At 49.1% G+C, this 27055-nt stretch overlaps 1 protein-coding gene across 2 annotated transcripts in view; it reads left to right on the forward strand.

The window, feature by feature from the left end:
* The window catches only part of tbc1d32 (TBC1 domain family, member 32), a 41850-nt gene that overhangs the window by 4916 nt on the left and 9879 nt on the right, over positions 1-27055 (forward strand). For both annotated transcript variants that reach the window (XM_035424216.1, XM_035424218.1), the window contains exons 9-29: positions 60-121; positions 377-527; positions 1012-1071; positions 1537-1639; positions 4545-4682; positions 5065-5154; positions 5647-5789; positions 6221-6348; positions 6693-6894; positions 8853-8932; positions 9335-9473; positions 11049-11136; positions 11570-11688; positions 12771-12890; positions 13470-13558; positions 18239-18361; positions 19166-19274; positions 20645-20738; positions 21889-22017; positions 23645-23728; positions 26935-27004. In XM_035424216.1, coding sequence (XP_035280107.1) covers positions 60-121; positions 377-527; positions 1012-1071; positions 1537-1639; positions 4545-4682; positions 5065-5154; positions 5647-5789; positions 6221-6348; positions 6693-6894; positions 8853-8932; positions 9335-9473; positions 11049-11136; positions 11570-11688; positions 12771-12890; positions 13470-13558; positions 18239-18361; positions 19166-19274; positions 20645-20738; positions 21889-22017; positions 23645-23728; positions 26935-27004 — 2321 coding nt within the window. The remainder of the gene's footprint in view (positions 1-59; positions 122-376; positions 528-1011; positions 1072-1536; positions 1640-4544; positions 4683-5064; positions 5155-5646; positions 5790-6220; positions 6349-6692; positions 6895-8852; positions 8933-9334; positions 9474-11048; positions 11137-11569; positions 11689-12770; positions 12891-13469; positions 13559-18238; positions 18362-19165; positions 19275-20644; positions 20739-21888; positions 22018-23644; positions 23729-26934; positions 27005-27055) is intronic.

Genomic DNA, 27055 nt, shown 5'->3' on the forward strand with positions numbered 1-27055 from the left:
TGTTCAGCTAAGTAAATAAATACATAAGAAATTAATATACACGTTTTTTTTCAATGTAGATGCGATTACTGAATGATTTCCAAAAGGAAGTGACATCATTCTGGATTCGCCACCCAGAAAAGTGAGTCATTTGCTACTTTAAGTAACGAGATGTTCCAGAGATCTGTATCACGAAGCAGGATTGCTGAGTTAGCCGGATAACTCCATTGAGTAAAACCCGGAACCCTCCCAAACCTGGAACATGGACTGAAGTAAAAAGTGCTGTTCCGGGCTTTACTTCTGCTGGATTCCTGCTTTGTGGTACAGGTCCCAGGTGTTAAATACACTGCCTTTGACTGTTTGTTTTGACTGTGCATGTGTCTTTCTGCCGCTGTAGATATATGGAGGAGATCATTGAGAGCACCCTGTGCCTCCTCTCTGTGCACTCGGAGCACAGTCTGGGGACGCCGGCCTCCCAGAAGCCCCTGGAACCCGTCCACCTGATCACAATGCTGGACACCAAAGCCTCGTGGTTCAAAAAGTGGATGGTGAGCATGAGGCTGTCTCCATTTTAGGAGCAAGCGCAGAGCTGCAGTTAAGGTCCAGACAGTGGGTAGGGACAGAGGGCAGTAAGTGCGAGAGGATTTCAAGCCGAATCCCGCCCTTAATGATTTAATTAGCCCAGTCATTTTCATTTCATTTCACCATTTTGAGTCATCATTTACATGATTTGAAATTTCAGCTACATTTCTTGATCAGTTAAAATGTCAGCTGAAGACTGTTCTTGTGTCCCTGCATGAAGCTCATTACTGTAGTTTAATCTATGAGACAAGCAGCAGAGCTGGCTACCTATAATGACCTAATTTGGCCATGGTAATTGGTGGGGAAAGAAGTAAGCGTGCACACCGACCCTCCAGGAATGGATTTCTCCACCCCTTGTCTAGATGGAACAACGATGTCAGCTTGTGCTCCAGTTGCAGTCGTATAGCGCACAAATGGAACATGTCTACCTCCCATCTCCCTGTGTTTCAGCACGGCTACTACAGCAGAACCGTGGTTCTGAGGCTCCTGGAGATGAAGTACAAGTCTCTGGTGAGTGGGTCAGTCTTGACGGCCCTTTTACTCAACACGAAGTCGGGCTTTGTCTTCACCGCCAGAGCAGTGGTAGACTGCCGATGCGAATACCTGGAGGATGACTTGATGGTTCGGCCTATCAGTTCCCCCGAGTTTACCTTTTAGAGCATCCACTGTTTGTCATGCGTATCTCCCTCTCGCTTTCCGACGAGGACGAAAATTGGATTCGCAAATTTGTTTTAGGATTTTCTACGCCGGGTACTCGGTAGCGCAGCTCGGCACAAATCCGAAAGCCGCTTCGCCGTAAACAATTTCCGAGGCGGTCTTTATTTGCCATTACGAACGGTGACCGAGAACTCATTTCTCAGATAATTTCTTTAATCACTTCCTTGTCTAATGGTGTTTGTTTACTTTTTTCTTCTATTTTCGAGATAATGCGAAACGCTAACATTGACGATTTAAATCGGCGTCCTTGCTCCGCAGATTGCCGCCGCGGTTCAGCAGTGCATTTATTACTTCGAGTCCTGCGACCGAGTTCGAGAGGAGGCGTCGGACGTCACGCACTCCGTGGAGCACCAGCTGATTGGTTTGTGTGAACTTTTTTCTTTGTGTCTTCTTGTGCCCTCTTGCAGAAATAACATGTCTAATTCTGTTCATTCTTATCGATATGTTAATTCTGTTCATTTTATCAGTAAATTAAGTCATTTGGTGGAGGGATTCATTTACTAACATATTTGAGCTAACTCTATTAGATTAACTGTCAGCCTCACATTTTAAAATGTGAATTTCATAAATATGGCAGCATTCCATTATATGCTCCCACCCTAACAGTGTGTTATTTTGCCAAAATCCATTTTGACCATTATCTGCATGGTTAAACGAACTTTCTAATACCTAAGCTAATAGCTTTGCTGAGAAGGTTCAGTTTAAAATCCTTAACAAATAAGACACTGTATCAGCAGCAGTTGTTCGTAAGTGAAGCCTCCCCTTTTTTAAAAGTATTCTGCAGGCATCCCAACATTAATATTCAATAAACAGATCTCAGTGTAGACCGTACATTTTCCAGAGTAAACATGGAAGTCACAAACACCCAGATAAGGCTATCTGTGGGTTATCTTACTAAATGCAAATAATGTGTCTCCAAAGCTGCGTTCATTTATGTGAATATACATTACTAAGCTGTTCAGGCTTCGTATCCCTTACCTGTCTCTCTACATTGAGATTATTGAAACTCGCGTTGCCTGATAGCGGCAATTTGTTCAGGCCCAAATAAATGGTGATGACTTTCGTTTGTGCTCTGAATGTCTTATGGGGGGGCCCGAGTGGATTTCAGCAAACGAAACAAGGCTCGTCGAACGGCTCTGCTCTCAATAAGCAAAAGCGCTCTGTTCCATCGCAATCGCTGGAAATACACGACGCGCTCTCGAGTGTTTAAAAAGAAAATTGGTTGCTATTCCCCCTGGCCCGCCCTGCCCCCACACAACCCCCCCCCCCCCACCCTTCCAGTTTTGGAATGGCTGCTAGCTTTCCCAGAGCTCTGTGTTGAGTTCACCAGAGGCAGGTTTGAGCACAGCTGCACAGCTGGCTTCCACGGTAACCTCTTGGAGGTCCCTCCCGCCCGGCTCTCAGTCACTGCTGACAGACCACCAGGAGCTCTGGGGAAAAGGGGCTAAACAGAGGGACATCTCGCTGGTATCTGACCATATCCGACATCTGTCCTTCTGGGCCTGGTTTTCTGTTCTTTCTGGACCGTTACAGAGTACACTGCCGCTCCCCCCCACCCACCCACCCCTCCAGCCCCCGGTCCACGCTATCGTCAGGGTCGAGAGTATCTCGCCCTGGAGATAGCGACCGTCTGCGACCAGGCGCAGCTGCATGGGGACAGGGGCATTGTGGGTGCCGGGTCGGGGGCGGGGAGGTTCATACCGGGCCTGAGTCAGCGGCGTCCCCTGTGAAGGACAGAGGACCGTCTAACATTGCGCGGCTTCTGAGCCGAAGAGAAGAGATTCGGGCTCTGTCCGTCCGCCCACACGCACATCGTGTTTCTCCCCGAGAGGGGGAGGGTTTTCAGATTTAAAAATGTGAACGCAGCACACATTTTTAAAATGTGTTTTTTTCGTTTGTCTTATCTCTTGAGTGTCCCTCCTCGTTATGCACAAGGTTTATTTCATTCTTTTTTCTGTTTGCTCCGTAAGCAGTTTGGCCGACCCGGACGGCGACGACGCGGAATTCATTTGCAGCGCCGTTGGGGGGAAAAAAAAAAAGAAAAGAAAAAAAAACAGATTCAGCGCTCCTTCGCACAAATCAATGCGAGCGTCCCAGAGCTGCCGGGAGGTGTGCTTTTTCCTAAAAAAGAAAATGGCTTATTATTCCCCCCGGCGCGCGTCCCCGTTCGGAGCGGCTAATGGCTTTTCTCGGCCCTCTCGCCGTCCCCGGGGGGCCTCCGGCGGGCCCGAGCGCGGTTTCTCGAACCCGTGCCGACGGCGCACCACGCCATCACCGTCTCTCCCGCCTTTAGCGTCCCCCACCCATTCTCATCTGATATAGTGGAGCTGGACAACTAATAGAAGCCCAACCAAAGGACGTCTTGCTAACGTGCCCGTATCTGAAGCTGTTTAATTTCCCCCCCCCACCCCACACCCCACCCCACCCCCCTGGAATCAAAGCCAGGTGGCTTTGGCATCGTTAGGACTGGGGCGTTTTGCCTGAGAACAGTGTGTGTGTGTGTGTGTGTGTGCGTGCGTGCGTGCGTGAGTGTGCGTGCATGCAAGTGTGTGTTATCCAGGGAGCAGCAGTGGGCGTTACCAGCAGCCTTGGATTGCGGGGACGAGGTCGGGAGGGCGAGAGAGAGAGAGAGAGCGAGGGAGAGATAGAGCGCAGGTGGAGAGAGATGTAGCGGTCCTGCATCAGCGGCGTGTTGGAGGGGGGTTAGCGGGGGTTAGAGGGGATTCACACTTTAACGCTCCCGTGCTGAGAGCCAGCCTTATCAGCAGGAGAACAGTCGCGCCGTTGCTCTCCAGACGGGAAGGTGAGGGAGAGTTCTTAGTTCAGTCACAGTAACCCCCGATAAGGTTTTTCTGCATACACGCGCCCTTGCCTATTTACCACGCTGCTGCGCATCGGAGATTGCGTTTTACCGAGCGCCAGCAGGGCGTTTAGTACAGTGCTGGGCTCGTAACGAGACGGCTTTGGGTGTAAACAGCTTAGCGTTGCAGCCGGGGATGCCGCTGTAATAACCCTGCACCCTTAACTCACTTCACTGAATGTCCAGCTGCTCATATTGATAACATTATAAACCACATAAGTCCCCCTTCCAAGGATGTCGACTAATCAAATCAATAACGAGCTTGAAATGAAACAAAAGCGTGCCTTGTGTCTTATGTACTGGCTAAAAAGCAATGTAGACAGCGCCCCCTTGTGTGCGGGAGGCCCACTGCTGGCGGTGCACAGTGCTGTAAGCGTTCAGAGTATTAAGTGTTCAGTGTCTCCAGGTGGGGCCCAGAGGACGCTGTACACGGCCAAGGAGCTGGAGTACATGTATTTCGTCCACTCCCTCTGCCTGCTGGGAAGGCTCCTCATGTACACCAACGGAAGGAAGCTTTTCCCCATCAGAGTGAAGAAAAGGAAAGGTAAGCCTTCCCATGATGCTCTTTTACTGCTTGCAGCTTTCTTTATAACTCCCTTTTCAAAGAAAAGAACAAAATTCCACAAAATTTGCCACCACTGCGAGACACCGCTGTAGTTTTACTATGCAGTCCTCCAGCTCAGCTGCGCAGTCGTTGTGTTGGTGGACTGGATTCTGCGCAGCTGACGTAGGCCAATTTTGGGCCTAGGCTCTTGCCCAGGGCTCTGCCAGTACACTGGTGTCGAGCACTTGGGCCTTCTACTAAAGTTCTACAAATGGAGGCGGCCCTGAGCAAAGGCTATCGCTAAAGTAGCATGCACGCCATTGCGTTATACAGTATTGTATCATGAGGAACATTACATTGATACTGAATAATGTCTTTGCAGATCCAGTGACTCTTACAGACTTGATTGCGATCCTTATAAGGACACTGTACCAGCACCCTAAACCGGCACATTGTGACATCTCGCACGCAGGTGGAGTCCCCCGTCCCACCCTAACACACCTCTCTGGTTTAGCAGGAAAAATGATCGGAAAACTTCACCTCTTAATGACGCACTTTATTGCAGTTATTTATGCCAATGAGTACAAGTAGCAATCAGCTTTGGGCTGTGTCAGTGATTCTAAGTTCAGCGCTGCTATAGTGAAATAGGCTGTGCCATATCACTGGGCTTGGCATCAGGAATCTCATAGTCATAAAAGGGCCAGATAACCTGAAGCAAACCCTGCTCTTCCTTCCTTACACAGATTAATTAGGTACATTGATTAAGAGGTTTTTCATTAACCGGTTCTGGACAGACGAACATAGAGTATGACTAAGAAAGGTTTCTCATTAACTGGGTGTGGACCACACGGACGTGTGACGAATGAGGCACATCCTCGTGCAACGCTGAGGAACACGTTCCTCAGGAGTTTTGCTCAGTGAGAATATCAGGAAGCTGAGCAGACCATGTGTGGTACGTTTATAGACTCCCTGTCGCCCACCGGTCTGGTGATGGAGGTGCTGCGAACGCTGTGTGACCGCACGGAGTGCGCGGTCGAGTGCCTGTACCAGACCTCCGTGATCGAGACGCTCCTGTGTCCCGTCGTCGCCTTGCTCAAAGGAAAACAGGTCGGCGGGATTCAAACACAACTTTCTCGGAGGCCGCACTTTCCATTCAAGATACAGTAGTTCCCAGCTTAGTTTTCACCCATCTCAATTCTCGTGATTTCTTCCAGTAAAATTTGCACTCATTAACTTCCCTTATGAACTTTGGCAAATCATCTTATACAGATGTTAGATTTAGTCACAGATTTGAACTAATAGGGTTCTGTTGAATCTCCTAGTTGAATCTCTACCACTATCTGGTAAAAGTACTCACTGACAATTGGAAGCTATTTGTAGCATGTTGGTAAATCTTAATTTTTATGGGACACTGAAGATGCCCATCTCTCAGGTGTGCATCTTAGGTCTCTCAGTGCAGTTATAAGAAGCAGTCCAGTGTGATTCGGTGTCCTCTGTATCGCGTTTCTGTGCCAATTCATTATGCTCTTATGCTGCAGGCTAAATTGAACTCCCCTGAAACCACGTTGACCCACATAGCTGACATCCTGGCAAGAATCGCCACCACTGAACGGGGACTGTCCCTTTTTCTGTTCGACAGGAACCTAGTTTCCGTTGAGGGACAAAGGCAATAAACACTTCTCTTATCCTGTTTCTTTATTACAGCAATATAATTTCCCTTTACAAAGCATTGTTGTTAACCTGGTATTCTTCGCTAACTTATATATATGATGTACCAATGCAAAATTGTATTATCTTTATTACGATTATATTTATGATGTGGAAGTCAGTTTCAGTGTTTTCCATTTTAACTGTACATTTTCAGTTCACCACTGACCATTCCACCAATGGATCCCAATATTATAGTATTGGTTCTCATTTTCGTAAGATTAATAATGGCCTTTGTGATTGGCTTGGCCTTGTTTCATACGTTAATAATGTCCTCTGTGATTGGCTCTCTCCCTGTTCCAGTATATCAGTAGCCCATGTGATAGTCCAGTTCACCCAGAAGCTCCTGGCCAAGGAGCTGGCGGTGCTGACGGAGTCTGACACGTCCCCCAGCGTGAGCGGGGCCTTCATCTTCGTCTGCAGACAGATGTACAACACCTGCGAGGGGCTGCAGGAGCTCAGGCCTTACGGCCTGCACGAGTGCATAGCAGAGGCGTGGAGAAAGGTGTGTGTGTGCGTACGTGTGCGTGTGCGTGTGTGTGTGTGTGCGTGTGTGTGTGCGTGTGTATGTGTGTGCGTGTGTGTGTGTGTGTGTGTAGTGTGCGTGTGAATGCGTGTTTGTGTGCCTGTGTGTGTGTATGTGTGTGCGTGTGTGTGCGTGTGTGTGTGAGAGAGAGCATAAGTGCCCATGCACAGAGGAATGACACAATAAGTTCGTTTTAGTGTGTGGCAGAGAAGCCTCAATATAAAAACTCAGGTTAAAGGGGACATTTCTTTTCTTGTGGGCCTTTAAGGACCAGCATTCTATTGTATTGATTCCATTTCACCCAGACTGAATGATAAACTTTGTAATACATTCTGATGTACATGACTGGGGACACGAGCATACAGGGAGTGGCAGACCACGAGTGTGGTTTATCAGCAGACGGATTACGTGCTGACCCATGACTTACTCATGGATAACGGGAGTGAGCAACTGTCTGAAGCTCATTCGTCTTACTCCCTCTCTCCCAGGGATCCAAGACCTTTGCGGTCTCGAGTCCGTCTGTCCGCTCCACGCCCCAACCGGCTATTTCTGATTAACAAAAAACGCCCCGGCCAAGTCGGGTAAAAGATTGACTGCTCCCGCACGCACGTTTTTCCATTTTCTCGATAAAATGACCTCATGTTTTTGATAAGGAACGCTCCTACTCCTTCTGGATAAAGAAAAGACGGTCGATAAAAAAGCCGAACGGAGGAGCTTTTGTTGCGCCGCGCGATCGCAGATAAAAGGCCCCGGTCGCTCGCGGAAAAAACGGCGACCTTGAGCGGACCCCGGGCGCCCCGCCGTCCGTCGGCTGTCGGACCCCGCCGCTCCTCTCGGCGTGCGGCCGCTTGTACCGTAGACGGCGCGGTTCGAGTTGTCCGGCGCGCTGCCCGCACCTTTATAAAAAAAAGAGGCATTTTGTCTGTTTGACATTTTAACAATCCTGCGCGGAGAGATAACACGATTCCCTTTTAAATGTAAATTCCCCGAGTCCGTGGGGGTGCTTTCAAAAGGACTTAAACACGGGGTCTCGTACAGCGAGACGACACCAGGGCAGCGGGACAGGTCACTCTTCATCTGTGACAGGCTGAAAGTGTTGAATTGATGACCGGTGGTTACAGCAGACCAATGGAGTTCTCAGTCAGTACATGCTATGCTAACATAAAGGGGCCAGCTGTACATTGTGCATAGGCATGTTGTAAAGACATGTGATGCCATTCAGTTAACATCACGCCTTAACTCTGACTGACAATTAAAAGCAAAATCACTTCAGAAACGTAGTGTGACAGGTTCGACGATCGCCAAAACCTAACAAAAAAAAAGTGTAGCGCTTGCATTTGCTTATGAGTCAAAGTCAGAGTTGTTTATGATATACAGAGAATTTTATGGAAACAGTGTTAATGAAGTACTTGGGCTTCCAGCAAGCGGTAAAAAACAATCCTAAAAGCCACAGGTCCTGACAAAGAGACAGGCCTAATTGTGAAATGGCGAAATGCTCTTGTGACCCGTCGCCCATGCAAGTAAACCAAGTAATCACTAGGAAAGTCCTTAATGGAATCTTCAGCAGGGTTTCAGCTTGACAACTTGAAACGGCAGCATCCCTGAGAATTGCGATTTCCCAGCATGGCACGCAGACTAAACAACATGAAAAAAGAAAACAAAACCTTGGCCTCCAATTTCATAGCTATCTGAAGGGCGAAATGACAGCTACAGGAGGCGGGGAGCTCCCTCCGCTGAGCCTGCGAACAAGAGAGAGAGAGAGAGAGAGAGAGAGAGAGAGAGAGAGGGAGAGAGAGAGAGAGAGAGAGAGTGAGAGAGAGAGAGAGAGAGAGGCGCGGGGGGGACGAGAGAGGGGCCCTGGCCCCCCGAACTCCTTGTTACCGAAACGGCTCAGACGAAAAACGTAATAAATAATTCTGGAGTTTTCTTTTTTGCAGACGAGCCGCCTGTCGGAGCGGGTTCCCACCCCCGTCCCCGGAGCCACCCCGGGCCCGCTGTCTCAGGAGCGGCAGAACGCGTGAGTGACACTCGCCCGAGTCTTTCCCTCAGGCCAACAAATAATGGAGAGGCCGTATTTAGAACAGGCTGCCGTTCGGAGTGTTATAATTGCTGTCTGGCGCGCGGCGTTAAAGATAGCGAGCCGCGGCGCAGCGGGGACGCCGACATAGCGTAACTATGTGTTACCTGCGTATATAGTGTATATATATATGTGTATATATATATATACATATAGCGTAGCCTGTGACGGTTCTCGTTTGGGAAACGCACGTGTTCAAGTGTTTATGTTTACACTTTGTGCATTATGGAGCCTGTGCATAGGCTGATTCATGTTGACAGAAGGAGTAGCGTGTGGTTTAAGCGTTTTACATGAAAGCGGTTGAATGTGCTTGTGACCGTGCCGTCTCCCTGGCGACCGCAGGCTGGTCTGGGAGGAGGCGCTGCTGGACAACCTGCTGAACTTCGCCGCCACTCCGAAGGGCCTGCTCCTCCTGCAGCAGACGGGGGCCATCAACGAGTGCGTCACCTACATGTTCACCAGGTTCACCAAGAAACTGCAGGTATGGTGGCCCAGCTGGGACATGGGAGTGCCGCCTAGCGCCCCCACTATGTGTTCATCGCTAAACTCTGCCGTCAGTGTGGCCAGTATATGGAACAGACTTAAGTAGAGGGATCCAGTTTTATTTTGCTTTTTTCTTCCATAATTTGGAATACCCGGAATGCCCCTTGAGTGAGCATTGCTGTCCTGAGCAGTGAATGTGCACACTCTTATGTCCCCTATGGGCCAGTGACTCAGAGAGATTTTGCTCTAGCTGGAGGATAGCCATACAGTATCTCACTGACTACAGCTCAGTAGCCTGTGGGCACTGGTTGGAGGCTAGCGCATTACCGAGGGAGTTATGGGAGTTAGCCATAGTAACCTGTGGAACCCTGCCCAGTTTAAACCATGGATACTCAATTCTGGCCCTCAAGTCCAAATTCGGCCTTGGTTTTCTTTTCTCCCATGTACTTAACTGAACAAACAGTGCTACTGATTGGCCAGACTGCCTTCACACCTGACTCCCAGGTAAAGGGAGGTTGGAAATTTGAGGGCTGTGATTTGAGTAATAGGGGAGTTTAGGCCCCCCCACCCCTGTCAGAAGGAGGGCATTTGTGTCCCAGCAGTCTAGACTTCCGGTATAGGCTTTCACGGCGAGCTCCTTTACTGAATTTTAGAAGCTCCTACGTCTGCTTCCCTCCTCCCTCCCAGAAGCGGATATTCCTGGCAGGGCCAGCGCGGCCTGTTCGCAAGGAGATGTCAGACGCCATGTCGACCTCGGCGTGTCGCCCGCGCGGCTGCCAAGAATCCGAATGTTTGATTTAGCGACTCTGCTGCCTGCGCACGATCCGGCCCGGATCGGCGCCCGCCCGCCCGCCCGCTTCCGCTTCACCGCGGCTCGACGCGGCCCTCGGGCTCGTCCTCAACTGAACCGCCGAGAACGGCTCGCACGAGCGCGGTGATGAATTTTTAATCGTTGCGTCGGTTTTGCTCGCTGTCCGCCATAAAGCGGTAATTATTCTCATCCGTTTTTACATGGCTCTGCGCTTCGGTTAACCGGGATGTATTCCGCGAAGGCCTGTTGTTTTAACGTTGCTATCGCGCGCGCGCACAAGTCTTAAAATCCCTGTTGTTCACTGTACTTAACAAGCAGCCATTAAGGCTCATTACTGTACGCCGTAGGTGCTGCATGAAAGTAAAAATTGAGATGTAAAAATCACCTTGATAATTCTCTAATTCTCCATGATGTTGATGTTAAGCGATTTCTCTTTCCTTATTCGTCTGGTTTTTTTTTTTCCTTATTGCGTTCGTGCACTTAAAAAGCGCCGTCTGTTTATGAAGGCGCAGAAAATCTTGAGTCCTGGCCTGCGTTTTCTCTCCACCGTTGTGCTTCTCTGGGGATGGAGCTACATGCTAATTGGAAACTGCCTCCGCGTTTCTACAATCTGTTTCTGTTGCCTTCGCCGTGCGTGTTTTTCATTAATCATGCATTGGTTTCGGATTATGTAAGCAAATAGCTGCCGGCCGGTATGAATCACTGTCCGCCCTTTCTCTGTCGAACCGTTGTGTTGTCTTCCCCCCGTCTCTCTCGTTCCAGGTCAGCAGGTGTGAGAAGTTTGGGTACGGGGTGATGGTCACCCAGGTGGCGGCGACCGCGCCCGGCATCGCGGCTCTGCGCAGCTCGGGTAAAAACCGCGGGCCGGCCGAGCCGTGTTTCAGAGCGGGAAAAGGCCGAGGTCACGTGACGTGACTGGACCAATCAGACAGGAGAACAGACAAGATTTTGGTTCATTTTACGGTGTTAACACGTCTTCGTGTTTACATGTGTTCAGTTTGGCACGGCTGTTACTTACTGCTGTGACGCCCCTTATCTCAGTCTTACATTCATCTACAGCACCTTTTGAAATGATTCTCAGGAATTTGGACAAATGTATCTGCCCGTATCTGATATGAATATCTTGCAGTGAATATTTTTCTGCTTAATTAACCCAGCAAGAGAAAAAGTCACGGTTGACTCATATCACCTTCTGCAATTAACGACCCACTGTTATTACAAGTTGTTTTTCGAGGGTTTGTTAAAGATTCGACCCGATTGCAAGCCTTGTTCGTTCACTTCAGGTTTTGTCCAGGCCATAGTGGTGGAGCTGTGGTCTGCTCTGGAGTGCGGGAGGGAGGACGTGAGGGTGGTCCATCCCAAATCCACCCCCATGGACCCCATCGACAGGAGCTGCCAGAAGGTAGCGCCTCGCGCATATTTAAGCGCCTCTCCTCGCACGGTATCGCCGATGCCCCGCGGCATCGTGGGTAGAAGCGAATACCTCGGGATTGGCGCGTAACCCGCGGCCACAGTGCTAATCAGCGCACCTCGGGCCTTTGTGATCTGACGAACGTCACGGCGGCGAGGGCGTCTTTTTGACACAGCCTGTTTGTTTGAGTGAAGTCCCAGACGTCGCTCCCCTCCGAGACTGATGGGCTGCGCATGCTAATGAGGCTCGGAAAGAGCGGGAGATGAAAGCGAACGCGTTGAAAGTGAGGGGAGCAAAGGTTTCCTCCTTTCTTTTGTTCTTCCCGCCATTTCGAGACAGAAAAGAAAGTAGAAAATATTGAAGCGTTTTATTTTGATTTGTTTTCGTCTGAATCAAGGGTGATGGTTTTTGATAAATGTTTCATTGTTCTCTGGAGTTTTAATGTCGTCTCTTTTTTTTATTGAACCTCATAAAAAAGTCTCCTTATATGAAAGCGTATTTAGTCAAGTCTTCATAAATATTTTGGTTGATATGTCTGCTGCTTTCAGCTTTCATTAGTGTTTTATGTGTCGGCAAAACTTTGATAAATCCGATCTGAATTTAATCACAAAATAGTTTCTTAAAGCTTTGTAAGGAGACGTCCTTATATGACATCTTTTTGACTATCTTAGTTTAAGGCAGTGGTAACCAACTCAGTTCCCGGAAATCAACCACCCTGTAGGTTTTCAGTCCAACCCTAACCTAGTGCACCTTATTCAACAGCTATAGATCTTGTTCAGCTGCTAATTAAGTCAGGTGTGCCAAACTAGGGTTGAAATGAAAACCTACAGGATGGTAGATCTCCAGGAACAGGGTTGGTTTCCACTGGTTTAAGGTATACCATCAAGATATCCATTCCCTGTCAAAGCAGGAAAGTCATGCACTTTCAAATGAATGAAAAATCCTGGAATTGCGTTAGAGTTGTGGACGGTGATGACGATGATAACCTCGTGGCTCTGACTCAGACGACCCGTACGTGCTTTAACTCCTGGCTGACTCTGTGACTCCGCCCCCCTCCTCCCCCCCCCCCGCAGTCCTTCCTGGCCCTGGTCAACCTGCTGTCCTCTTCCCACGCCGTGTGGGAGCTGCTGGGGCGCCAGACGCTGCCCAACAAGGCCCAGTACCCGCTGAGGGAGATGCCCACCTCCATCACCGTGAGTTCCGGCCCAGCGCACCACACCGCGGTTCCCCCCTGGGCCCTGCAATTCAGTGCCGGGGCTGGCAGCCTGCCGCTTAATAGCAGCGATGCTAACTGTGCGCAAGCAGCGATGCTAACAGTATCAGCTGCATAACAGCAAGTTGTGTTCTGACTTGTGCGAAAACCTCAGGGATTCGGTACGTGTGAAACGTGAGGGCTTTTGCTCTCTCGGCTGCAGAATCGGTTTGCACCAAAAGAGGGCGTGCTTTGACCAACTGATCTCAGCAGTGTCGAAGGCCTAGTAACTTATTTCAGTCCAGTTCCTGTGCAATGGATGACTGGTTATGGATGACTGTAGGTTATGCATGTGCACCGTTTCGATACTGTGAACAAAAGGTCTCAGCTGTTACCCATGTGCATGTCAACATTTTACTATTTAGTACATTTTTTTTTTTGCTACTTTAAAACCGTATACAGATTTTTTCCCCCTAACTGTACCTGTTACCTGTTTTCAATATAGCAAATCCATAATCCGTGTGCTAAACGGATTGAATGGATTGATTGGGTTTTCATTTCCCCTTTTATTTCCCGATAGGACTTAATGGACAGGCTGGTTATAATCAATTCGGATGCGAAGATCCACTCGCTGTTCAACTACGAGCAGTCCCACACCTTCGGCTTGAGGTAAGGTTCTCCCGCTGGTCCTCCCTGTGCTTCTAGAGTGAGATAGCCAGAGAGCCTGAACCCTGAATGCTACATGCGTTTAAAGACTGACCTCCTGATTAGCATTCTGTGAGTTGCGCTCATTCTTCTCCAGATCATTATGGGATTCATTGTGCCGGCATGATTGTATTGAAGCGCCCGTCTGGTATAATAATTATTGTCTTTGTATTAAGTACACCTATTTCTATCTTAGTTCTTATAGAACATATAATATGTCTGTAATCGTGCATGTAGCCTAGTTTTTTTCCCCCAAAGGTGATAGGAAATTATAAAATGGCATAATCACCTCAGTATGTATAAGTAAACTTTACCCTCTAAAATTGCCAGGAAAGCGAACGCATATCTGGTTTTCTTTTAAGCGAACGGAATATCGTCTGGCAAGTGTGCTTGCAACCAAGCAGCGTGATGCTTAAAATAAACAAGGTGGCACTGAGGAAACATCGGGGGACCCCCCAGAAACTCTCCGAGACGAAACTTTCTTCATCTGTTTCGGTTTAAAACGCCGATAAACGACTTGTGCGCTTCTGTCTGGAGGACTGCGGCCGCTCGCCGTGCGCTCTCAGTTCCCGTGGCGACGAGCGCAGGCGGGAAGCGATTTTCCTGCGCTTCCCCCCGTGGGTAATGCCCTTTTCTCCCGGCGGTACCACGCGCGGGCGCGTACCGGTCACGCCGCAGTCCCCAGGGGGGTGGGGGGGGGGGGGGTGGGGCGAGCGGGACGGCAGGTTCCTCAGCGGCCTCCCGAGTTGCTCGCGAAACGGCTCGTTATCGCCGAGCGGGCGCTCCGGCCCGGTGGCGAGGAGCTCGGCGTCACGCTGCGCCGCCGCAGGACCGCCGAGCCACCGCATGAGCGCACATGGCCACGCCTCTACGCCCGCGGCGACATTTAAAGCTCCGTCACGCGCCCGCCCCCCCCCGATGCCCCACATACACCTCGCGGCTAAAAGCCCGAGGACTGCCAAGACAGTAAACGCAACAGTAGAGATGGGGGGGAGGCCAAAAGCGATTATGCGCGTGGTTACGGCGTCGGCGCGGAAGCGCGGCAGCTGGCGCGTTTACGGCGGTGTAAAGCGGCGCCATTAAAGCGGGGTGTTTTGTTTTGGAGAGCTGGGGCATAAATAATGCAGAGCGCTGCGAGCGCAGGCTCTGAGAACATTACTCCACACTCAGACGCTCCCTATTTCCTCCGGCTCACAAGTGGCCCTCGTGGAGAGGACGGCATCACATGGCCCTCCACCGCTTCGCTCTCTCACTTGGGGGCGTGCCGAGTGATAAAAACAGTGGTCGAGTGTCTCTGTAGTGGAGCGTTCCAGAAGGGGTTGAGTGTCTCTGTAGTGGAGTGTAACTGACGGGGTTGAGTGTCTCTGTAGTGGAGTGTAACTGAAGGGGTTGAGTGTCTCTGTAGGGGAGTGTAACTGAAGGGGTTGAGTGTCTGTAGTGGAGTGTAACTGAAGGGGTTGAGTGTCTCTGTAGTGCAGTGTTCCTGAAGGGGTTGAGTGTCTCTGTAGTGCAGTGTTCCTGAAGGGGTTGAGTGTCTCTGTAGTGGAGTGTAACTGAAGGGGTTGAGTGTCTCTGTAGTGGAGTGTAACTGAAGGGGTTGAGTGTCTCTGCAGTGGAGTGTAACTGAAGGGGTTGAGTGTCTCTGTAGTGGAGTGTAACTGAAGGGGTTGAGTGTCTCTGTAGTGCAGTGTTCCTGAAGGGGTTGAGTGTCTCTGTAGTGCAGTGTTCCTGAAGGGTTGAGTGTCTCTATAGTGGAGTGTTCCTGTGGTTTCAGTGGCTCTCCATGGTGTAGTGTGTGTGGGTTTCCGTGCACGGAGTGTTTCTGGGGGTTTAGCTGTCACTCTGTAGTGGTGTTTCCCTGCAGCAGAGCGTCTCTGCCTGCTTATTCTCATCACACTGAAGGGTAGCTCTCGCAGTGGTCTCCGGTGCACATTCGAGGACTGTGCCAAAGAAAGAGTTTGGAGGAAGGAGTACACAGTGTTCTTTTCAGACCTGTTGTGCTCTGGTGTCATTCTCCGGGGAGAATAACTGAACGAAGTGGGGGGAAAATGTGTGCCGTCTTTTTTTCAAGTCTAAAATGAAAATGTAGCCAAACAAGCAGGACCTCAGAAAATGCATTTTCTCGCCTGCGTTATTTGGTAATGACGGAACCCATAGTGCCCGTGGATAATTCTGCTTTCAGCACAATTTGAGCCTCGCGGATGATTGCGGCTTTGGAGAAAACGTCTGGGGAAAATAATCCCTTAATTTGATCGAAAGGCCGACCCCATCGGCGCTTAATAAAATGATTGCGTCTAACAAAGCGAGCCGAAACGCGGGCGAAATTTGTTTCGTCTGCGCACGGGCGCAGCCGCCGCCTATTAAAAAGCAGTCTCTATTACGGGAACGCCAGAAGAGACGGATCGACGCGTGCTTTGCTGGGCCTGCTCCCTGCCTGAGGGGCAGTTTGATTTTGAAACGAAAATGGATCCTGCGTTTCTCTCGCCCCGGTCGGGACGCCGGCGGCGAAGACCGGCGGGAGTAGAGCGGCGTCGGATGAAAGGGAAGATGCGGAATTTCCCTCCCGAGAGCCGGTCTCCGCGAAATATGCAAAACGGATCAATTAAAAGCTCTTGTTTCGGAGAGAAATGGTTCCTGTTTACAAATGGGAGGAGGGCTGATTTGCATGAGCCGCCGTTCGGGTTTAATTTCGCGAGTCTCGCGGCGCGTTTTCCACCGCGTGGCTTCAGACGCAGCCTGATGGCGGGGGCTCGCTTTGCTGAGCCTTCGAACCCACGCTGCTGTACAGAGACGGTCGAGTGTCTTCACTGGAAGAGTTCAGTGGCGGTGTGTGACACGCGTGCACTAAGAGAACCCTTGGTTCTTATTCATCACTGTGACATGGGTTTCTCAGGGCTAAATGGAAGGAGCGCCCTCTGCTGGCCAGTGAATACTTATTCTTGTCTGAGACATTGATCTGCTGAACATTTGATATTTGGAGATATCTCTCTCTCTCTCTCTCTCTCTCTCTCTCTCTCTCCCTCCCCCCTCTTTCTCTCTCTCTCTCCCTCTCTCTCATTCTCTCTCTCTTGCTCTGCCTTATTTTAATGGTAAACATGAAAGGCTTTGTGTTCATTTGTTTTATAAGGCTGTGTTCTCCATTATCTTAAAGGGCTGCGCCACAGTGTTTCCTGTCCTCTGTGCAAACACTATACAAACAGGACTCTTCAACAGTTAAAGAGTGCCTGCTGGGAAACTCTTGCAGTTATTATTTCACTCTTAAGAAATGATTACGCGTATTTAACAGCAATTCAGGCACCGCTGTTGTCAGGCGCTTTTGAAATCGCCGCATCGCTGAGCACTGGGTAACTAGACTGCCTTTTTCAGTCGCACATCGCAGGTATAGTTGTGTAAATATGATTTACGGTTGTGTGTGACCTCCATAAGATGTGTGGCAGTGTGGAGTTGTGGACCAGGCTCTGTAGTGTAATGTGTTCGGTGGGCTGCAGGTTCACCTTGTTTTCATTTGCTGAGTTGGCTGTAGGTTCCAGTGAATGAGAATCACCGTTGGCAGAGGCCCAGCCGAATGCTGAGCGTCACCCCCGTCGCTCGGTCGATGTTTCTTGGAATCGTTCACGCGAAACGCGATGTGCGAACGGCTCCGTGGCCGTCGTTCGGTCGCGTCGGGTCAAATCGGTCCGGCCGTTACTGAGAACAAAGTGGGTCTCGACCGTCCGGATCAGTCCGCCGCTCGCGATCCCTATCGCTGATCGAAGCGGCCGGCGGGTGCAGCGAGCGCCGAAGGGAACCGGCCAATCACGCGAGACCGTCCGCGGGCCACCGTCGGAGCGGGAACCCGCGTCGCTTAACGGCTTCGAGGAGCGTCAAACCTTTTCGCGGCCGCTCGTACCCTTTTCATGTCGCGTTTATGTATTTTCTTGTTTCCGTTCTTTTTTTCCCCGGATAGTTCCTGCTAGCGTTACACCCACACGCGAGCTTTGTTTCGTGATTTATTACTCCCTCCGCCGCGGAGCTAATGCAGAAACCCGGTTTCCCGCGGCTCGGTTAAGGGCTCCGTTCTCTCTATTTATGCAAAGCAAATTTGATTTACTCCTCTGAGGGGCGCCGCGATGTTGCCGGGCGATAAGTCAGGACGGCGGAAACGCATCACGGCTCCTCGGAAAGACGACTTCCATTACTTATCGGAGGAGACTTCAGATGAGAACAAAGTGGTTTTAAGCGAGGTATTAAAAATGAAATGTTTCGAAGGGCAGGTTCCCGCTATAACTTCTTTAAGTGCTGTGGATTTCAAGGCAAACAATTTACCTTCGCGAAGCGCCAACAGAGATTTTTCATTATTCGGTTTTTTTATAAAGTGGCTTCCTGCAGTGGCATTTTCTTTTTTTCCTTTTTCTTTTTCTTCCTGGAACGGACTTTAAGTGAATAATAGCGTTTGAAGTCTCCCAGCATTAAGGGCTCATAATTGTGGGTTACGTGGATCAGAACTGAGTCGCAGTTGTGCAGTTGAGAATGTCTGGGATTACCAGCAGGATTTTCAGTAGTCTCGTAGGCATTGTGGAGCGTGCGGCGGCCTATCCGTCAGTGTCAGATTTTAACAGCATTAGCTTATTATCTGGTGATGTGCGCTCTGTGTCCCCCTTCCAGACTCCTGAGTGTGACCTGCTGTAACCTGGACTCTCTGCTCCTGCTGGAGTCGCAGTATAAGATCTCTGAGATATTGCTCCAAAGCCAGAGGGACAACATCGCCGACCCTGCTGCTGGCGAGGGGTGGGTATGAAGTTAAAATTAAAACAAAGCAAAGATAAAATAAAGTAATTTAACTTTTTGTAATTAAAGTATTACAATTCCGGAAGCGTGGAAAAACTCATTTATTATTTGTGAAACAAAACTTTGGCCTGGCACTTTCTTTCTTTTTTTTTTGCATTTCTTTTTTTAAAGTATAGTTCTGTTCATAAACACACTTTGATGGCACATTTGGCTTGGACACTTGAAGCATTTCTTCCTCCGGGACATTTGGAGTGACATTTTTAAAGTTTGCCTCCAACTGTTTTATTTAGAAACGAATGGCAGCAGGAAATTAACTATAGAATTATGGCTGCCGAATGACATTATTTGAAATGGGGCCACAGCAACCGCGGTAGCCCTTTAAAGCTCAAAATGCGCGATTTTCTGAATATGTCAGTAATGGATTTTGCTGCTCTCTTCCCTGGATATGAATTTAAATTGTGCTGAATTGTCCTTCTGACGGAATAACAGGAAATGAATGGCACTTTAGGGTGCTTGTCTATCAGCCTATTCCAGATATCTATTCTTGGTGGGGGAGGGGGAGTACTGACATTATTTGTGCTGTTCGATTTATTTATTTATTTTTTACACGCCGGCTACAAACTATCTTCTTTGCCAAAGTGCTAATAAGCATCCTTTTTTTGCAGATGAGAAAGCGTAGATTTCAATGATGGCGCACTAATGGCGATCTGAACGATGTCATGGCTGCCGTTGTTCATTGCTACCATTGCCGCGTTTCCTGATGGGTTCTATTAAATTATTTACGTTAGGTCTGTTTCTCCGCAGTGACTTCATCATCGACGGGCTGTCCGTGGAGAGGAACCATGTCCTGGTGCGCGTCAGCACGGTGGGGGGGCCGTCCGAGCGGAGGCTCCCCCCTCGGGGGCTGCAGAAGGTGAGCGCCCCCCTCAGACCACTCCCCCAGGCCCATTCTGTCCCATCTCAGCCCTTCTTAAAACTCTGTCAGAAACGTTCAAACCCCGGCCCAGCAATGCAGCTTTGACTGTAGCATTGGGACACAGTTGTCTTTGCCTTATATGGAAGAGGTGAGTTCAACTTCCTTGAGGTGGCTTCCTTGATTGGACCACTGGTTGAACTCCTCCTGAAAGCGACCACAGGCTACCGGTTATGGGCAGTTGATATATGGGTATTTTTATAAGGATAAGTGCTCGCTCTTCTGCTGCACTCTGTGACACTGTATAGTGCTGAATGTAGTCACTGGATTTTTAGGAGAGTGCGTCAGAGGAGCGTAATGTGTTTCAGCTGCGAGGGTCCTTACATGGTTATGGTTAGCATAACAGTTGGTTCAAAATTCGCTCACTCTCTCAGTCCTAATTGGGGAAAAAGGAAGGGTAAAACACGTTCAGAGAGTTATTGATTGTCAGTAGTATTGCCATGGTCACCGCGTTTCATTTTGCTCAAAGAACCAGTAATGGCTTCTCAATTCATGCTGCCTGCACCATGTTATGGGAGAAAGACTCTACCTCTGCTCCTATTCCACCATGCAGGTGCATAAGTAATGAATAAGTTATTGCGGGGGCCGGTGGATGAAATTCATAACCGGGGAGCTGTATTTTACTGCAGGTTTCTCGCTGCGAAGCTATGAAAGCGCGTGGACGTTTCAATTTAACAGCATGACACGTCTTCTCCCCGGGTTTCCGTCGTCGAGATCGATCTCCTCAACGGTGAAAAAATAAAAAATTTTAAAAACCTGGCCGTTCGGCCTGCAGATTGTTCAGCAAATCTCTCGAACCCTTCCGCTCGGCATTTTGCACCCGCGCGCGGTTTCCACGGATACGGCCGGCTGCGTTTGAGCCTCGACAGCCGCACCCCGTGGACCGCGCGCGGGTGCCTGGGGTCTCTCCGCCATTTTACAAAGGGCGCGCTCTCGCACGAAGACCGCTGAGCACGGGTCAGCTGCCGGGGAAGACATTTGTCGCCGTCGCCGGGGGAAACGGCACTTGTGAAGTGACAGTCAAGAAGTCAGGAAGATAAACAGTGGTGTGGAAAAGCCCATTAACGCTTGGAGTAGGTTACACAGTGTCTCCTAGAAACCGAACCAGAGTGCAGGTTCCCCCATTTACTCTATAGCACATCATCACCAATGTCTGACTGCCATGTTATTTTTATTATTATTGTAGTTCCATCATTCCATATAATTTCCCCTTTTAGGCACTGACTCCATTGTACATGCCAAGTGTATTTCTGTGTAGGGTACTGAACCTTACTATGACCCTTTGGACACGCTGTGCTTCTGCCTTTTAGGGCACTGACCCGTATCCTTGGCCAATGTTCTCATCATACCCGCTGCCCAAGCATTACATCATCGATGCCCCCAGGACACCTCGCGGCAAACAGGGTAAGAACAGATCTCCTCCCCCTTTTGTTAATCATCCATTGTGACATCATAACAAGGCTGCACCGCTGTTATTTTAGTCCTGCTATCGGTCTCAATGTCGGTTCTTTCTGGAATTCTCTAAAGAAGACAATAGAGAGTAGAACTTAAGAGCAGCCTGCATTTCTTTGTTGGGATGTTTCACTTTTTAATCATATCAAGTAATGAACAGTTTATAATGGGTACATAGCAGTGTGTAACAGAATATTTATATGGTTACTTTTTCCACATTTATTATAAACCATATATCCATTATAAACTGGCATGTCGGTAATGTTGTTTAAGCACCACAGAAGTAAATAGCTCAGTCGGTAAGAGTAAAACTCGCTTTTGTCAGCTCAGCCGAAGTTAAGGACAGCATTTGGTTTCAACACCAGCCTTAATCTGCAACTCGACTCAAAACTGGGTGTCCTGACTGTTTTACGAGCGGCCCTCGATTGAGTCGCGCGCATTTGGGGCCGTCGAAGCGGAAACTGAAATGGCGTCGAGCGCCGGCCGGGGTTTTTGGAACGGAAGTCATTAGCAGGGCGGGCTGAGGAGAGGTTCCGAAGCTTAACCCGCCGGAGCCGACGGAGCGAGCTGACGATCTCTCGCGGGCGAAACGAATCCTCCTCGCCACGGCGAAGCGCCGCTCCGTGATGTCACTCTGAGTCAGCTCCTCGGTTTCCCCGGCGATAACGCGCGCGCTGATTTATTCACAGTTTTCCCCCCGCTTCTCAAAACAGTGAGAAAATACTCCTCATCCCCTGGGCCAAACATAGAAGACAGTCATTAATATGCGGCAGTTAACTCTAATGCACCTTATGCTTTGAAGCTGTATGGAGACTTGCTGAAAATGCCTGAAAATACAAACGGCGTGCTGCTGCCTGTTTTTGAAAAGCTAACAGTGGCTCGCTGTTTGTAAGAAACACGCGGGGTCACAGGCAGGCCTAATGAGCTATCATTGCCACGAGCTCCTCCCCGCCTCAAATCTAAATCTTGACCTTTGAAGCGCTGTTAGAAGCACCTCGCGTTTGGCTGCTTGAAAAGCGGTAGGGGCCCAGAGGAAAGAGGGTGTGCTGCGGTGAATACGAATGAAGGCGTTTTCTCCCCCGAACCTCTCTCCCCTGCCCAGATTCGGAGATGAGCGCCTTTTTGGCTGGCGCCCCGAGGGACGAGGAGAAGGAGGGAGACTGGATGAGGAGCTGCAGGAGGCTGTTCTGCAAAGCCATGACCAGCAAGTCCAACATCGTCTCAGGCAGCGGTGGGTTTCAGCTTCGTCATCATCACCATCATCATCATCACAATGATTGTTATAATTGGGATTTTCAACATCGTGCCTCAGATGGATAATGAGTCTGTTTGTGAAATCTTGTGAGCATGTACACAATGTGATGGTTTGTACAATTGCAAGCAGAAGGCCGCTTTACATTTACCGATGCCAAATTACAGCTGAATTAAAGAGCGTTTGAAGTGAATCAGGCCAACATATTTCAGCGCTCACGTGCCCAGCTCGCTGTTCATATGGCCCGTAGGTTTTCCGCTGTCTTGCGTATCAGCCGTTCCATGGCTCATTCGGGCAGGCAGTTCTAACGGTCAGGTTGAGTGTAAGTATGCGGGTACTTCACGACCTCCTGCCCCCCCCCCCCCCGGAGTTTCCAGAGCCCGAGTCCGAGGTCAAGGCTCGAGACGCCTCCGCGTATCGGGTGCTGTAGCGGAGGGATGTCGGTGTAATTAACCGTAGGTTTCGTATTCGCGCCGTGGTAATGGACGGTTGTTGACATTTCAAAGTCCATTAAACGTTCGACGAATTCATGGCTAATGCTCTTTCTGCGTCTGCACTATTCACGAATGGACAATCAATTGTTTAGCGGATGAAATATTAGCCCATTGTCAAGCACTCTGTAGCAGGGACGTTAGTCTTCATGTGAACGTGTGTTGATGCTACACGAGGACTCTGCGTATCTGCTAACTAACGATAAGCACATTGTAGCGCTATGAGTTTGGAGAAAGGATGACGTTCCTTTCTTCAGTATACGATGGATATCTATCTTTTGATGAGATTTGTTATTTTTTCCCCAGTTTCTCTTGACTAATATTACAAACTGAGTTGTGCCTCCTTTTGTGCAAATGCTCAATGTTGGCTACTCACAGTACAGAATGTTCTAGCACACACCAAGAAGTGCATAAATGCATAAAAGTCCAGAAATGAGTGTAGTACATGCAACAGGATGTCTGTGTTAAGGGCAGGTTGATTCCACTTCGTTGAGATTGTGTGAACCTGCTGCGGGTTTACAGCCCCTCGTTCTCCGAACGCTTCGCCAACACAACTCTCAGCGAGGTTCGCCCGCTCGCGAGTAGCGAAAGCTAACGAGTGAAAACCTGAACGACTAGCGTACACAATACCCGAATTGGGTTTTTCAATGCCACCAAATTTCTTCGTTCATCGACAGTAGCGCGCTGAATACGAAGGCCTCCCGGTGTCGTCGCGGTTACGAGAGGAGAGGCGCACGCTGCGAAGCCGTGGCTGTTTGTTTTCTCCTTCAGGAGTGAATGGGGGGGAAAAAAAGCAGCTGATTGCATTCCCGTATCCCCCGGCCTCGAGAGCGTCAGCATCGGTGTAGCTGTGTTAGGACAGCCAAGTGTATGGCTGGAATATCTATCTGCGTAGGCTCATTACGTTACAGGCATTTAGCAGATGCTCTTATCCAGAGCGAATTACACAAATTTTTTTTACATAGCATTTGCATTACCTTGCTCAAGGGTACGACGGCAGTGTCCTACTGGGGAATGGAACCTTTAGGTTACAAGACCAACTCCTTACCCATTGTGCTATGCTATGCGACGCTCTGGTGTTCATAAATGCCAGCCCTGCTCTTCTGTCCCCGCAGTGCTAGCTGACTTACTGGAGAAGACGGTCTCCCACCTGGCCGCCTCGCCAACTGACTGCTTCTTTCCACCCGTGGAATACAAAGGTCAGTCCAAAGAGGCAAACCTAACCCTAACCCATCACTGCAATGTGCTGAAAATACATGGGCTGTCTTTCATTTGTAATGATGAATAACACATAAGGGCATTTGAATAAAATAAATATATTGCAATATAAATGTGGCAGTAATATGTGTAGTTGCCCATTGTGATGAGTTACAATATCTTGCCAATATATTTTATTTCTAGCTTTAAAGAATTGTAGTCTTATAGAAAATGTTATGCTGTGCAAGCTACATGGTTCTGAAAGTAACAGCAATATAGAAGGAAAAAAAACTTATTTCATCTTGAAAATCCAGAATCAGCAGATTCCACAAACAGAATTATTTAGAAAATATACAGATAGCACAGACTCCATCGGGCTTTAATTTATTGAAGATAGCAGTTTTGGTTCTGGATAAGGAAAAACATTTCATATATCGTACATTTAATTCATTTTCTGCTTGAGAATATCCCTGTGGAGCAATGAATTCAAGAAAATAGAAGAAGAAAATCTGTCAAATTTCCTTTGGTTGAGTTCCACTGCTGCCCTCTTCTTAATGGCAGCTGTCCTTTCCTCCCTCCCTGACCAATCATTCCAATTTATTCCGAGCCTTTTTCCCCTTCGTTTGAAATCCTGGTAATAGCTAGTTGCACCGCAAGCCTTCTGATGAATATGTCCTATTTTTACTTCCTCCATTTGAGATTCAGGAGCTGCGACGGGCACAGCCTGGGGGCGTGAGCACTTTGATTGGTCTCCTTATTGGCAGACCTGCTGACTGGGAAAGTTTGGCCTGCTAAACAACCTTTTTTGTGTCCTCTCAAGTTTACAGTTATGCCAGTTGCTATAGGAGCTTATTTAGTTGCTACAGGAGCTTATTTGACCTGTCTGCAGTATTATGCAACGCGTCTCATGTACTTATGAAAACTTGGCAGTGTCATAGGCGCATATTAGCTAGTCTATCCTAGACTAGCTGCTGGTTAGATCATTTACTTGATCATTGGCACAGCTTTGGCTTCATTATCAATGATGAGTTTTCACTTCTTAATTACTGAAATTATCTCAGTGTTTTGTTTAGCGGTGAAAAACTAATAGAAATCCACCCCACCTCCCCAAAAAAAAACAAAATAGTAATAATAATGTTGTTACCAAACCGGCTAAATCCAGTCTACAGGACACTAGCTACTGAGAGCCCTGTTTTTTTTAAGGAAGATGGCATCCATACTGTAGATGATGACATACTGTTCAATCACAGCCATTTAATGCTCTACATATTAGTGCCTTTGTCCTTTGGGAATTTAAATTAGAGCACAGCGTTTTTAGTCTAGCGACTCTGATACTCTATTAATTCAGGCAGTCAATCAGTAAGTCTGAGTGGCACTATCGTTTACATTACATTACATTACAGGCATTTAGCAGACGCTCTTATCCAGAGCGACGTACAGCAAGTGCATTAGTTCAAGGTGCAGAGGTGCAAAAGAAACACACTAGAGTGAAGTAAAGATCGTAGTGCCAGAAGTGACCACATAGATCAGGACTCCAACCCTGTAGAGTAACCTGTTCAGCAAACAAACAAACAATCCTGCCAAGTACAAACTAGCACTGAAATCACATTTGCCTAATCAGAATCAGACAAAAACAATCCTGCCAAATAAAAACTAACGTGATCGTGTTTACGCTTAGTCACAACCAAGACTGCACTTTCAGAAAGCCTCAAAAAAACAAGCCCAGTTGTTTACTTGTACGGCAAAGCGAGCCTTTTAAAAGCAAAAAAAAATAAAATCTGTACTCCGAAGTACTTAGTTCTGTCTCATCTTTCAAGTTGCTTTAGTCCCCTTGAAGCTCAAAGCTCCGTGATGAAAGAACACGGCTGTTTCTCCATCATTGCGGGTCTCAGTGATGGCATCAACATATATTTAAGCTTGAAAGCTCCACGGAGATAATGCAGAGCCTACGAGATTCCGTCATTAATTCATGCGAACGGGATTTTGTAAACTTCATAGATATCTTCATAGATATTTTTACTTTTGCAATGAAGTGAAGACTAAAATTTACAATACCCAGAAAGTGTGACTTTGTTATATATCGAATTACTTTGTGCATTCCTGAAATTTCACATGAAGGTCTGAAGTAATAGACAACTTTTCTTGAACTCCCAGCCTTTCCCTTGTGTGGGCACACAGTGTCCGGTGAGCGCATTCTCACCAGGGGTTGTGTTTGAATGACTTCATTAGGCGGGTCAGACCGGCCCTTTCCCCCGTAGCGCTCAGACACCAGCCCTGACATCGAAATCAATAACAGGAATGTACTGCATTTGTTCTCTTCTTCTCTTCCATTCTGCGCTTCCCTGGCCGAGCAGGGAAGGCGGAGAGGCAGCGCGGTGCCTGTTGGGGGTTCGAAAGCGCTGCTGTATTTTTCCGGGGAGGCTGAAACGGACGTTATGGAAAGAGGCGGGAAACCTGCGGAGGGAAACTCCCTCTCCGCCCGCCTCGCCTGCTCTCTGTCCGTCTGCGTCTGCGTATCTCTCCCCCTCTCGCTCGCTCTTCCGTTGCTCTGCTCCGTTCCCTAAATGATCCGCCGGGGGAGCAGCCTTCACCGCCCGCTCGGCTCGCTCCACTCTACCTGCTCCACTCTACCCGCTCGTGTCATCGCCCGTGATTGACGTTCTCAAAGGGCCCCGAGACCAGACCTGCCATTCTGCGGCGCGGAGCCGTTCACGCGAGGGGGGGGGGGGGGGGCGGGTTAACCCTTTACGCGCGTCTGCCCACCCCCACCCCACCCCACTGAACACTCCTCGCGGGATCATCTGTCAGAGTTCCATAAACGGCCGATTACAGATGTGCATTCGTCTCCATCAAACCGTGATTGCGGTCGCGCGGGCTTTTAAGACGGAGACGCGGAGGCGAGGGCAACCCTCGGCGCTGAGAGGACAGCGAGAGGCGCCCAGGGTTGATTTCACACGCTCTTCAAGGGCGTTCGTGTGTTTAAAGCCTCTGTTTACAGCGCTGTTAAACCGCGTCCGCCATTTATTTCGCGCTTTTACGGCGCCTTACGACACGTTAGCGAGCGGCGCCCGTTACCGCGGACCGAACGCGGCTTCGCCACGCTACACCGGCCCCGCGGGATTGAAACTGATGATGGTGATTATTGATGACCGGCCGACACGCCGGAAACCCCCCGGTAACTCCTTCCTGCTTTATTGCCGTTTTACAGCAGCGGATAGCGGCGACCGGACGCGTAGCCTGTCACCTGTGGAGCAGCTGGGGGTGCAGATGTCTGTCAGGTACCGTGTTGCGCCACCGCCACCGCCTCCGACGACAAAGCACCGGCCTGA

The sequence above is a fragment of the Anguilla anguilla genome, chromosome 6 (genome assembly GCF_013347855.1).
Source record: "Anguilla anguilla isolate fAngAng1 chromosome 6, fAngAng1.pri, whole genome shotgun sequence".
Classification (NCBI taxonomy): domain Eukaryota; kingdom Metazoa; phylum Chordata; class Actinopteri; order Anguilliformes; family Anguillidae; genus Anguilla; species Anguilla anguilla.